This window comes from Triturus cristatus, chromosome 4_1 (assembly GCF_964204655.1).
Source record: "Triturus cristatus chromosome 4_1, aTriCri1.1, whole genome shotgun sequence".
Classification (NCBI taxonomy): domain Eukaryota; kingdom Metazoa; phylum Chordata; class Amphibia; order Caudata; family Salamandridae; genus Triturus; species Triturus cristatus.
The window spans coordinates 1,041,144,337-1,041,157,523 of NC_140585.1; the positions used below are offsets into that span (position 1 = coordinate 1,041,144,337).

Below are 13,187 nucleotides of genomic sequence, written 5' to 3' on the forward strand. Positions count from 1 at the left end.
CCCACGCCCACCGCACAACACACGGCTTCATTTCCCTCACTCATGATATACTGTTTAGGGTTAATTGGGGGGAGGAATGATTATGTTGGGCAAATGTTACTGTTAAGTGAGACAGATGAGTTGATGACAGTGCTTTATTTGAATTGATGCCATTACATATTGAAACCTGTATGTACTAATTCCATTCTGATGCATACTTCTGATAGCCTCAGAGTGCACTACTGCCTTTGTGTACCAAAGTGCCCTATGCAAAACTCAATAAAGTAAGTTTGACAAAAAAAACTGCCTACACGAATACCATTATAAAGCAGATACTGACATACCCGTAATGTTTTTTTTCTTTGTAGCATTTACTTATCGAGATGCCGAAAGTGTACCTAAACAGCAGAGATCAGGTACTTTAAGTTTTTATGAATTAAAATGTACTTGCAATGCTGTTGGGTTGTGAGGAGTGTTGACATGTCTTTCTTTTTAGCAGCAGCTTAGTTGATGAGATTGCAGTTCTATTTTCCTTTGGTCTGTTGCACAGAAAGTGTGTGGTGTGGAGTGTAGAGAATTGACTCTCATCTGATGAACGGAAAACTTTGGCCAGCATGACGTGCTATCTAGTAACCATTGATTCAGACTGACATGTGACAATCTTCTCTTATTGGAGCAAATCGTGCTTGTTTCAAGCTTCTTTTTTCAGTCCGATCTAGGGACCGCTTTAGTCATTTCACCAGTCTTTTTGTAATAAAAATCACAATTAAAAATTGTATACATACGTATATAGAGGGACTTTGGGTCAGCCTCTTCGTTTGTTAGTCTCTATAACTGTGAAATTTTGCTCCCATTACTCACAGCGCATATTATGGCGCAATAGGTCTACCCACTGGTTCTCCTGCACTGTGAGTAATCACATGCTGTCTGAAAGAATGACATCCACCTGAAAAAAGTACACTTATGGGCTAGTCGGTCAATGTTTTATGTAGTCAGTGTGTTTTTCCTTTCCATTCTTTATCTTTTCTTTTGTTGTTAATTTTATTATTATTTGGTTTACCTTTTGTTTAAGTCCTCTTTGTCTTTAAACTGGTTCTTCAGGTTACAGTAATTCAAAGGCAATAGTACCTTTTTGTGCCAACACTAAATGGATCCTATCCTTGCATGCTAGGAATGCCTGTGCTATTCTGTTAAAATAATATGCAATGATTACTTCACTTTAAAATGTAGATTTTTTTTATTGCGATCAAATGACCGTTGGGCGTTTAGGTGACACCATTTTGTTCTTTATATTTTTGTGGCATATGCTTGCATAGGTTAACCAAAGCCAGACCTATTGGCTAGTACTGTCCCTCGCTCTTCATTTTCTTTTTCACTGTTGCACAAGGATTGCACTGTAGGGCGCAGTGAAATCTGTTTATCGCTGTGCTAATTCCAAACACATTACTTCTTTTGTTTTTTAAGTTAGGTTTTTACCAGTGACCGCTTGTTGGATATTAATTATATGTACAAAGTGAAAGCCATACGGCTCATGCAACACAACTCTGCAGGGGAAGGCAGAGTGCACCAGTTTCCACTGCTCAGGTTGTTAAAGTGCAACCAATTATTGCATCTACTCCATTGGAAAGTTCCACAGTGACAGACTGCAACTTCCCCATTGCTGAGAAGGGTGTGTGATGGCTAGGTTGAAAGTGAGGTCCTGTAGCAGATGAGATTCCTCCAAGTACACTCCGTTCTGCACTTTGATGCTCAGGATATCAAAATGGCCCGCTTGAACAACCTAAATGTCTCGGCTGAAACAATGGATTTTCTGCCATATTAACACTAAATCTGTGTGTTCTTGCAATAAAGTTAATGACTCCTGCCCTATTGTGGATACTAGAAGAACTGATTTCAAGGAACCCTCCAAGACTGGGTCTTTAGCTCTCTTTCATCAGATAAAGCACTGTCCTCCTCACACAGGAGTTATTAACTTTCTTCCAAATGAACCTTGGGGTGTTGCAAGGTCTTACATGACCTCCTAAAGTCCTTCATCCTAACCTGCTACAATTAAGCAAGGTGAAAAAGCCACCGTATCTAAGCTTCCTTGCGTAGACCACTGTCTACAAGTTGTGGAACAATGAATTGTAATTGTATTTATGAATGTTTATCAACCACATGAAATTGTTCATCCAAAGCTGTAATCCTCTGAAGAAAATGAGAGATTTACTTCCCTACCACTGCCTACCTACTCTCTGGGAAAGCATCCTTGATGACATAAACCTAAATCAGAAACCTAGCAAGGATCATAGACTCAGACCTACCCCTTGACCCCCAAGCCAATCAAGCTAGTGTAGGTGACTTCTTTACCTTGCAAGTCCTCGTATGCACCTTTCCCTCTCTTTAAGGTTTCTGACAAAGTCTCCTTGATACTACCACCCTAGGAATATGCAAATGGAATGCTTGGGCACACTTATTTAGCAATCATGAAAACAACAATAGAGAATAGAAAGTGCAGAAGCCAGACAACTACTACCCCTTCAAGACCACATTATGTCAGCCCTTAACCCTTCAGGAGCTACAATGGTTATCCATAGCGAGATGTCTCTCCTTCAAAGCATTGTGCTTTGCCTTCAGGGTCTTCCATGCAACTGGACCATTTTGCTTCATTCAGCTATGAACCAGTGTAGTCCTTCTGTCTGGGTGATACTGTTCTTATAGACCGAATTCTGTCAGTGCAAGATATCCATCTATTTGGAGGTGCAACTGTCCTCCAATAATAGTTGTATTTTTCAGAATTGAGAACCCTGCGACTAATTTTATTGGCTGTAAACTCAAGGTTGCCAAATAACACGTCTGGAATACTAGGTAGTGTTGTTTGCGCTCTTGGAATAGAATAAACGAAACCAATCTCAAACATTACGCTATTGTGGCTTCATATGTAGACCATCAGCATGAATTTGAATAGTGATGCTCTTCATTCAAACACCCGTCTTTGAACATTTACTGAAGCTTTATTTCATTGTGTTAGATGTGAGCTACCAAGTTGGAGAATGCTTTTAAAATGTTTATGGGTATCTTTTTGAATGTTTACAAATGATCCGATCACTTTTGATGGACAATGAACTAATTAAAATGATGCACTGTTTTAAAACATTCGGTGCCTCTTAGTACAGGCACAACACAATTTTGGAGGTACTTTGAATTATAAGTAGTGACTTTGGCAACGTGTGACCCTGCACAACACAAATTGAATACATATATAGGCTTTATAGAATTTCTCAATTCTCTCTGCAGGCTCTAAATATATCACTTTACTGATCGAGATCCACCCTGTGAATGAGCTACGAGTCCTAAAGGCAACAGAGAACTACGTTCGGGTTCAAGTAAGAAATTGATCAGTTGAATAACTATCTTGGAAAATCTTGTGAAATATCTCTGTGAAGCAGTCCGACAATCACAGCAGGGCTCAGAAGTAGTGCTAAGAAAATGTGCTTAATAATAAGTTTCTTTATTGCTTCCTTTGCACTAGGTCAGGATGCCAGTTCCTTAATTAGACCTCCTCATGCCAACCGTCTCCCACCCACACTAGGTCACTTCGTGGAACACCCTCACAGAGAAGTAAACTGCGTCCATCATGAGATCCATCCATTCCGGAGCCCCCGCAGACCCCTGCCCATACCACACTTTCAACCCCGGCAATCAATCCATCAGCAAAGAACTCACCAAGGCCCTCAGAAATAGAAACATGCCAATGTGAAAACTTTGCTGAAGAAACCATGTGTGGACCTAGGAGAACCCAAGTCCTACCGACCCATCTCCCTGCTCTCCATCCCTGCCAAGGTCATTGAGAAAGCTATCATCATCCAGCTTGCTAGACATGTGGAGAACCACAGCCTTCTGGACCCCTCCCAATCCGGTTCCAGGGCAAACAACAGTACCAAAACCGCACTAGTCGCAGCCACAGACGACATCAGAGTGCTGCTAGACCGTGAAGATACAGCAACCCTCATCCTCCTCGACTTCTCGGCAGCCTTCAACACCATATCCCACCACGCACTGATCAACAGAATCTGAATCCAAGGAGCAGTCCTCAAGTGGATCGCATCCTACCTCACAAGCAGAACACAGATCACCCTCCCTCCTTACTCCTCGCTTCCTAAGAACATCACTTGCCATGTACCTCAAGGCTCATCCCTTAGCCCAACCCTCTTTAATGTATACATGACACCTCTGGCCAACATCGTCCAGAACCACAGACTCAACATTATCTTCTACACCTAAGACACCCAACTCGTCCTCTCCCTGACTAATGACCCAATTACCATCAAAGACCAGTTCCAAAGAAAGAATGAATGATGTGGCCATCTGGATGAATAACAACTGTCTCAAACTCAACACAGACAAGACAAAAGTCCTTCTCTTTGATAAAGGCAAGGATACACTCTGAAACAACGAATGGTGGCCATCTGAGATGGGCCCAAAGCCAACAAACATGCCGGCAACCTCTGCTTCATCCTCAACAGCAAGCTATCCATGTAGAAGCAGGTCAGCGCTGTCTCCTCCGCTTGCTTCGTCACCCTCTGTATGCTCAGGAAAGCCTTTAGATGGCTCCCACCTGACACCAGGCGTACTGTCAGGTAATCTCTCGTCACCAGCAGGTTCGACTACGGCAACTCCTTCTACTTAGGAAATACCACCCAACTCATTAGGAAACTCCAGACCATCCAGAACACAGCAGCATGACTCATCCTCAACCTCCCCAGACAGACGCATATCACCCCCTCCACCCCAGGAAACTTCACTGGTTACTAGTCACAAAGAGATAACCGTTCAAGTTGCTCACCCAAGCTTTCAAGGCACTACACAACGAAGCACTGGCGTACCTCAACAAACGAGTTAATTTCTACCAACCCAGCAGGAAACTCCGTTCTGGATCCCTCTCTTTAGCAGCTACCCAACCCCACCTGGCAGATCTTTCAATCAGTTAATACTGCTTAGTTGTTCAGGGATTAGTGTGGGAAATTTGTTGGGATGATTATTTACATAGTTAATCTGTAAGAGGACTCGTTAACTCAGAAAATTGAGAAATTAACTTCCTATAGTACCCTACAAGTCCCAAAAAAGAATTAACTTCCTTTTTAGGTCTCGGCTAGCGAAGGCTGCGCTTGCGCAGTCTCGCTCGCGAGAGATAATGACTTGGAGAAGAGGGGCTTGAACCCGCCCCTCTTCTCCCCTGTTCTCCAATGGCTGGCCAGCATTCAAGAGGCCAGCCAATGGAGAAGAGGTCAGTCACTCCGAACAGGCCCCGTCCTTTTCGGATTCGGGGGCGTGTTTTTTGCAACTTTTCTAATTATCTCCTCCAGCCAATGGCTAGAGGAGAGAAAAGCAATCCGAAAACGCCGCTGCCTTTCTCCGAGGCATTTCTGGCTGACCCCGGAGAAAGGCAGTGGTGTCTTCCGGTGCCCTCGGCTTGTAAACAGACTCCGTGTCACTTTCCCTTGCTCGGACATCACAGGGACTCCCCCGCTGCGGGCTCTGCTAATAGACTCCTTCCTGCTCTGTATCCACTTCTGCAAGCCCCTCCACAAAAGGTAGGCCATGTGAGCTGTGCCGGAGTCAGTTGTGTGTGGCTCGACGCCAGCCTGCCTTTAAGATCGTATTTAGATGGACCACAAAGAGAGCGAGAAAAAACGGACATTTGGCCACCATGGGACTTCACAGCTCCCCGGTCTGCATCCTGTGGTGCGACGACGAGTCCTAGGGCAGGAACAAACCATTCAGTGCCTCTCACCTCTCATCTGACACTACAGACCACACCACCCAAAGCAGACGCGCTGCACTGGAGCTAAAACAGCCTATCCCGGGCCTTCATCTGCCAGAAGAACCCTCTGTTCCCACCTGTGCTCGCGAAGGACTTCAAGGAGCTATAATACATACATTAGTTATATGGCAGTCTCTCCTAAAAGGCCTAGACCCCAAATGCGTATCAAGAAGCAGGGCGGCCAGGACACCCGCTCAGACTCCGACAGGAACGAGCGCTGTGTTCATTTCAAGCCTGGCTGTAGCCCAGCTGCGACCTTGGGACCTGTTTACAAGTGCGACGACGGGGATTCAAATGAAGTGCCTGGAACACAAAATCTGCCGCCAGATCGATCAATTCCTGCTTATTTATTTTGTCAAAATCAAAGCACGCCAAAGACTTGAATTTGTGACTTGTATATTTTAACCCCTTCTGTGCCCATGACGAGATAGTCTCGTCATGGACCCCGCCCGCTAATACAATGGCCGGCACAGGAGGGGGAAAGGGCGGGGCACTCAAGGGGTTAATCGTAGCCAGGGACCCCATGCCTATTTTTGTATATTTGTTTGTATTCCTTGCGACACCCTGTACATATATTTTTCTTACTTCGTTTTTGTACTTTAATTTCTAATTTAACAGCAATCTGGATTTGTCAAAGCGCACCAGTCTGTCTTTCTTTGGCAAATGGCGCCTGACAGATCTCGCCTCATACCTCCTGTGTTTTAGGGAATGTGTGCATTGGCTATTCCAGACTAGCAGCTGCAGCATTGATCTGGCTTCAGCCTTGGGAGTTGCAAACACCTTTTTGTGAAGTGTCTTTATACCAGTGAGCCACAACTGGGATCCCATTTCTTAGGATGCGGTCGCTAGGCGCTATATCAGGGCTGTGAGCTTGGCAGGCAGGCACCTACTCCGCTGTAAACACCGCGCCAGTGTTCCAGGTGCCCTTTCAGGGATCACGCATCAAACATCAAACACCCCGAGCCAGCGCAGACCGTGGCACTGAGGTGCCAGCGCCACGCCGGAGAAGGGCGCAGTGTGTGATATCAGACATGAAAGGCAGGGGAGCGTGCTGGCGGAAGTCACTTAGCTCGGGCCTAATCCCACAATAGTGACTCGGCTCGTGGCTCTGTGTAATTGTAGGGCTTCGAGCCTGCTTCACAAGCTTCGTGGCACCTTAGTTTCTAATTTAACAGCAATCTGGATTTATCAAAGCGCACCAGTCTGTCTTTCTTTGGCAAATGGCGCCTGACAGATCTCGCCTCGTACCTCCTGTGTTTTAGGGAATAGAATGTGAGCAAAAGCAATAACTCTCATAAACCATCACATCAAGCACCCTTCATTTCACCATGACACCCCTCATTTCACCAGGGCACACGTGCCCGTCCGATAGCAGGCGTTGTATCATTGCAATATTCTGAACAACAGAACACATTCATTATAATGCAAGAAATATTTATCACGTTTATGTAAGTGAGTATATTTGCGGATCTTACTTTTGGAATTTAGCTTGTCTCTCTGCACTGCAGTTTTTGGTTACAAGAAGCAGAGAGAGGTGAAGTGACTTGCCAAGGATCACAGGCTTTCACCTCCGTTGGGAGCTAGGATTGATAGTGAGGTTTAAAGACGCACAGTCCCCATGTTGTCTCACCCCTCATGTATGTGTTTACTTTGCCCTCTCTTTATTCCCCTTTCTCTCCCCACTCCTTTTTTTCCTCTCTGTTGCCCCCCCCCGTCTTTCTTTTCTCTCCCCTTTCTAGCCACTCATCCCCTTACTCTCTTTACCATGCTTTTCTTTGCCTACTTCTGCTTTATTTATCTCTTTCCTCCCTCTCTGTGCCACATGGACCTGTGCCTCCTAGAAAGTACCCTGCTTGACACACGGTTCTTCCGGTTGCAACACACAAAACCTTCCCCTTTCAGTGGCAAAGACTTCGGTTTTGTTCCTGAAGCAGAGGTCTTGGGGGAGGGAGTGTTTGGGGGGGGGGGGGCGGTGTTTGTGTGTGTGTTTGAGTCTCCAATCTGTATTATGTCGCTTTTATGTTTGTTCAAGCTCTTCGAGCCAGCGGGGTGCGGAGACGCCGGCATCCTACGGGCCCTGAAATAATAGCTATAGAATAATGTCATGAGCAATAGCTCGAACTTTAACAATGCCGAAACCGTTGCATTGTAAATGCTTGTTTGTTAATGGGGGTGGAATAGCCCTCACCTTATCAATCTGGTGGTTTTATGATGCCTTTAGCTCTGGCCAATAAGACGTTTCCAACAAGTACTCTTCAGTTTTTCATTGCCCAAAATGCCCTCCACCTGCATGACAGTGTGCAAAGTATAATTGTTTTTGTTTGAATCTTATTTTATTGCATTTTTTTGTGTACAATCATTACATATTACATTCATATGTAACAGAAGTGTGATATATGAACTATACGGTGGTAACAGTGAAGAACAGCAGTACAATAAGCAGAAGACTCCGTAACTATTCTATGAAATAAAAAAGTCAAAGGAAAAGGTTTTTCCCAAGTAGGGAACATCAACAGTGGGGTTCGCACCATTTGTTAGCAGGAGGGGAGACTAAAATGCATCATTACAAAGAAACCGTTTGAATGAGGAATGCAACAACAGTTACTGTATTGGGGATGGGAAGCATTCAGGTGGAGTGACATATCAGTGACTGGGGGGATGCTGCAATCCTTGGAGACGAGGAACCCTCAGGTGGTGTATCGTAAGGCACTAAGGCAGCTTGGAAATCAGTCCGGGTGGCATACAAGATAACGGGTACTTATGCAGGCCCTGTGTGTCCCTCTTGAGCAAGGCCATGCATCTGCTCGGGCCCAGGCCTGCATGGGGAGCTCCCAAGCGGTGACTGCTGGGGGAGTTTCTGATCTCCACCCATCGGTGATTGAGCGCTTGGCAAGAAGCAGTCTCAAGTCTATGAACCGTGTGGTGGCCCTATGTTTCTTGTCTCGGCAAGTGAGGCCCAGAAAGCATACCTCCTAAGTGTTGGACTTGGGTCTCTCTCCGCAGTCCATTAACCGAGAGGTTACACCTAACAACTACAGATGAAGGGAGGGACAGTCCCAGAGCATGGGGGCAGACAGCGTCTGTGCGGTGATACTATCGGTTTATCGTTTCTGGAGTGAGGTAGGCCCAGTGGAGTGCGTAGTATTGGATAACGTATTTTGTCAGAACAAGCACAGGATATTCAACTATGGACCTTCACTCTGTGTCAATGCAGGGGTGGCCCAGGTATGTTTCCCAGAGGCAACATACCGGGGTCAACAGAATAGCAGCGTGTGTGCGTAGCGACACATTAAACCACCATGTCAGTTGGTGGCCTGTGCCCTTGATGTGAAGATATTGGACAGTGAGGTGCATTGGGTGTTCCTACTGCATGCCACCCCAACATGTATCTAGTGCCCCAATTATGGAGTTGTGCAGGGGGAAGTGGCCGGGTGGGAGTCCGTCATTGGTGGTTTGTGTTTCAAATGGTATGAGGGAGCCATTGCGGTAAAGATCCCCCAGTGTGTTAAACGCAATCTTGTGCCAGACAGCAAGTTCCCTCGTGCAGGTGATCTTGTCTCCCCTAGGGCTACCCATTAGTGGAAGTACAGGGGTATATGGCTGGGTAGCTTTGGTGATTAGTAGACTCCATTCAAAACACTGGTGTGCGACTCGTATCCGTGCAGGGGACAGGTCGGCCACCTGGTGCTGGGGTGTAACAAATGTAAAATGTGGAACTGGCTCCAGGATGGAGTTGTCGTGGCAGTGACCGATAACTAAAGTCATGCCAGTCACTTGGCCTCCCATTGTAGCTGTGAGGCCATGTAGTAGTGTTCAAACTTGGGAACCGCCAGCCCCCTTTCAGTTGTTGATAAATGGAGTTTGTGAAGTGCCACCCTACACCTTTTATTGTGCCAAAGGAGGTCCCTTGTGAGTTTGTTGAGTGTACTGAAGAAGGATTTAGGGATGTATAGTGGGAGGCTGGCAAAATAGTACATTAGACAGGGTAGCATGACCATCTTGATGAGTGCTACCCCGCCTAGCGTCGGAGAGTGGGAGTGATTTCCAAAATGCCAATTGTGCCTGTATTGAGGACACCAGTCAGGTGAGGCTATAATCAAACGGGTCAACCGGGGTCTCTGTTCATGGGGATACCTAAAAATCAGAATGTCACGGGTTACCAGGTCATGTAGATGCCTTGGAGATAGTAGCTAGGATCCAGGATGGTACCACTAAAGGAGTAAGGGGCATATGTATCAAGCCCTTTTCCCGTTCGCAAACGGGCTGATTCTCAGAATCGGCCCATTTGCGAACGGGAAAAGGCCTTTTGGGATGTTTCATCCCAAAAGGGCATTGCAAATTAGAGAATCGTAAAATTTGCAATTCTCTATTTTGCGATTGCATTTAAGGAATCGCAAATTGCGATTCCTTAAATGCGATGTAGAAAGCACCTAAGTTGTGGGAATTTGGCATAAGAAATCGCAAATTACCACCAACTGACAGTTGGTGGTAATTTGCGAATTCTTTGAATAAAACACTTTTTTGCTTTTTTCAAAGTCCCATGTGGCACACATACATGCCCTTAGCGCATGTATGTGCGCCACATGTGCACACATGGTCATTTCAGGGGTTCATCAGGGTGTCCTCATGACACCCTTGCAACCTTGAAAGCGCATTCTCAATTTGCGATTCTCCAATTGGTAATCGCAAATTGAGAATGTCTTCCCATTCATTCCTATGGGGCATTTACGATTCGCAATTAAGGAATATTAAGGAATCCCAATTATTATTGCGATTCCTACATACAAAGCATTTTGCTATTCCTTAATAGCAATTCGCTAAAAATCGCTATTAAGGAATCGCAAAAGGGCTTGTTCATACATATGCCCCTCAATGCATGATTGCGTACAGCTAACTTCGAGTCTGGAGATTGTCGCAAACCTGTCAGATACGGGGACTGTGTCTGGGGGAATCCTGTGTACGTCACCCAGGTATAAGAGTAGGCCGCCGGCGTAGAGTGATACCGAGTGCAACACGTCTTCCAGTGGTATTCCCCAGGTCTGTCTGTTTGTGCGAAGGGCGACCGCTCGTGGTTCAATGGCCAGAAAAAGAAGTTTGGGTGGGGGGGGGGGTGGATGAGAGGCTGGCTTAGTGTATGGTGCTCACTTATGTAAGGGTAGCACCCTGCACTAATCAAGGCAACCCTTATGGTGATTTTAGTGGTCTTCGACAACCTTAGAAAGAGCTGTAAGTGGTAGCTGTGGAGGGCAGCCTTCAGGCTTAGTCCAGAATGAGTGTAAATCAGTTTTTTTTTTCTTTCTTTTTTTTTTTTACCAGAACTTAATCTTATGGTATAGGTTAACTGAATTAGAACCACACGGTGTAGTTATAAAAAAAAAAAGGTATTTATTATTAACACTCATTAACACAATGCATTATCTCCTACCTGGATATACAACATAATACACACAATACTTTGTCAATAAAATTTGGTAATGGCACAGAATATACAGTGGTCCCCAAGGGGAGACCAAACCATATACTAAAATAGTGGAATGCGAACCACGACCTAAGTCGAGAATAGACCCAAAAGGCGTAGAAGAGTGGCAGGACCCAAGGAACCACCCAAGGTGAGTATCTAGGAACCCCACAGACGTCGTGTGCAGAGTGGGAACACAACAGCGTGCTCAATGTTAGTCAATAGGTATGTCGCGGTTGCCGTTTTAAAGAAGGACCCTTCCTAGCGGACCCCGAAGAAACACAGTGGAAGATTGAAGGTTGGAGAGTCACCACACCGGTGGATACCCCATGAACCAGGATACCTACACCAGGGAAGCCGGGTGCATAAGTGTGAAGGGACGTTGGAAACCGCCATAGACCATAATGGAGGACTTCGGAAAAGATGCCGCTGGCGAAGAAGGTGAAAGTGTCCGATGGAACCCAAAGGTGGATTCTATGTGAGCGGTACCTGCAAGCAGAGGGGACAGAGTCTATGCCACTCAGGAGTGACCAGGAGGCACGGAAGACAAATGCCCACCGATGTCGAAGATGCAGGAGAGTTGATGGTGCCCTTGTGTTGTGTTGTTCCTATAAAACCTTTACAGGATCTGTGCGTTTAGACAACATACACTGCGGGCTTGGTTTCCAGACTGATTCCAGACACCCCCACCGGGTATGTTGGCCATGTTGTACCAGCTAGCTCACAGTGCCACTAGAAACTCCTCTTACCAAGGAGAGAGTAGTTCTTAGCAACTCTCGAACATGACAACCCTGAACCGTGGAAACAGTCCAATACTTTTCGCTCAGTCACTCGTGCTTACTTCGTCTCAGAGAGATACACAGAATAAACAATATGGACATTTTTCAGTAAGTATTTATTGAACATTCGTCATTCTAGTGTAAAATAGGTGTGCTGAAACAACCACTAGACAGAAACAGATATAGATGATTAGAAGCACTAAGAAGGTAAAAGGATGGTAGGTTTCTACTATTTTGCTATAATCATGAATACAAGCAAGTATATAAAATACATGACAATAAAATGCGTACTCCTACGATGCAATCCTAACTAGATGTACCTACGGGACCTAGCATGTGTGTAGGTGTTAAGCCAAGAATCCCTTTAGGATAAAGTCAACCCCATTACCTGAAGTCAGAGACTATGGGACCCCATCTTGGTCTCGAGTTGGACACCCCGCAAGTGATGTTAGACCACTGCGAGCTGGGTTATCTGCATGCAGGAACCTCAGCGACTCGCGTCAATGTTTTGCCATGGAAGTCGTGATCTCCTCTCTATCTCAGCAAGATGTGATGTTTATATACCGGAAGGTATCCTCGGGGGTTTTACCTTGTTGTGCCACTGTTCGACTTATGATGAGGTCAGGAATGAACTGTGAACATAGTTATTATGCAGGAGATGGTAGTCCTGCTGAGTTTCCAAGAATCAAAGGATCCTCATGCATACTGTTTGAGGCTATTGTTAAGGGAAAACTCCACGTTCTGTAAGCAGTACTGTAACTAGGTAAAGGGTCAGTCCTTACAGCCCGTTATGTATGTAATGTAGGGATGATTATAGGTGAAAGGTTGGGATGTCACCCAAGCCTATATTGGGGTACCTAAATTGAATATTACTCTTGAAGTTGCAGCTGTATGGACCACACGATGTAGAGGAGGACCAGGAGCCATGCACGAGCTGTCCCGGGTCTTATGTCATGAGCCAATGGCTCAGTGTCCGCAGGGGCACCAACAAGTCTTGGCAACGTCAATCAACGTAGGTGATGGAAAAGGTGTGGTGTCTGGACCAGTTAGGTCTAAGTGACTCACCACAAGCAGGTAAGTCAGAGCAGGCCCGAGCCAGCAGGGGAGCCCACTGAAGCCTAAGCAGAGACCCTTGAGAGGACCTACGGGCTGAAGGCACAGGAGTTGC

At 45.7% G+C, this 13,187-nt stretch overlaps 1 protein-coding gene across 2 annotated transcripts in view; it reads left to right on the forward strand.

Annotated features, from left to right (window-relative positions):
* Positions 1 to 13,187, forward strand: part of GSAP (gamma-secretase activating protein) — a 762,740-nt gene that overhangs the window by 187,610 nt on the left and 561,943 nt on the right. For both annotated transcript variants that reach the window (XM_085654015.1, XM_085654016.1), the window contains exons 5-6: positions 348 to 395; positions 3,256 to 3,344. In XM_085654015.1, coding sequence (XP_085510141.1) covers positions 348 to 395; positions 3,256 to 3,344 — 137 coding nt within the window. The remainder of the gene's footprint in view (positions 1 to 347; positions 396 to 3,255; positions 3,345 to 13,187) is intronic.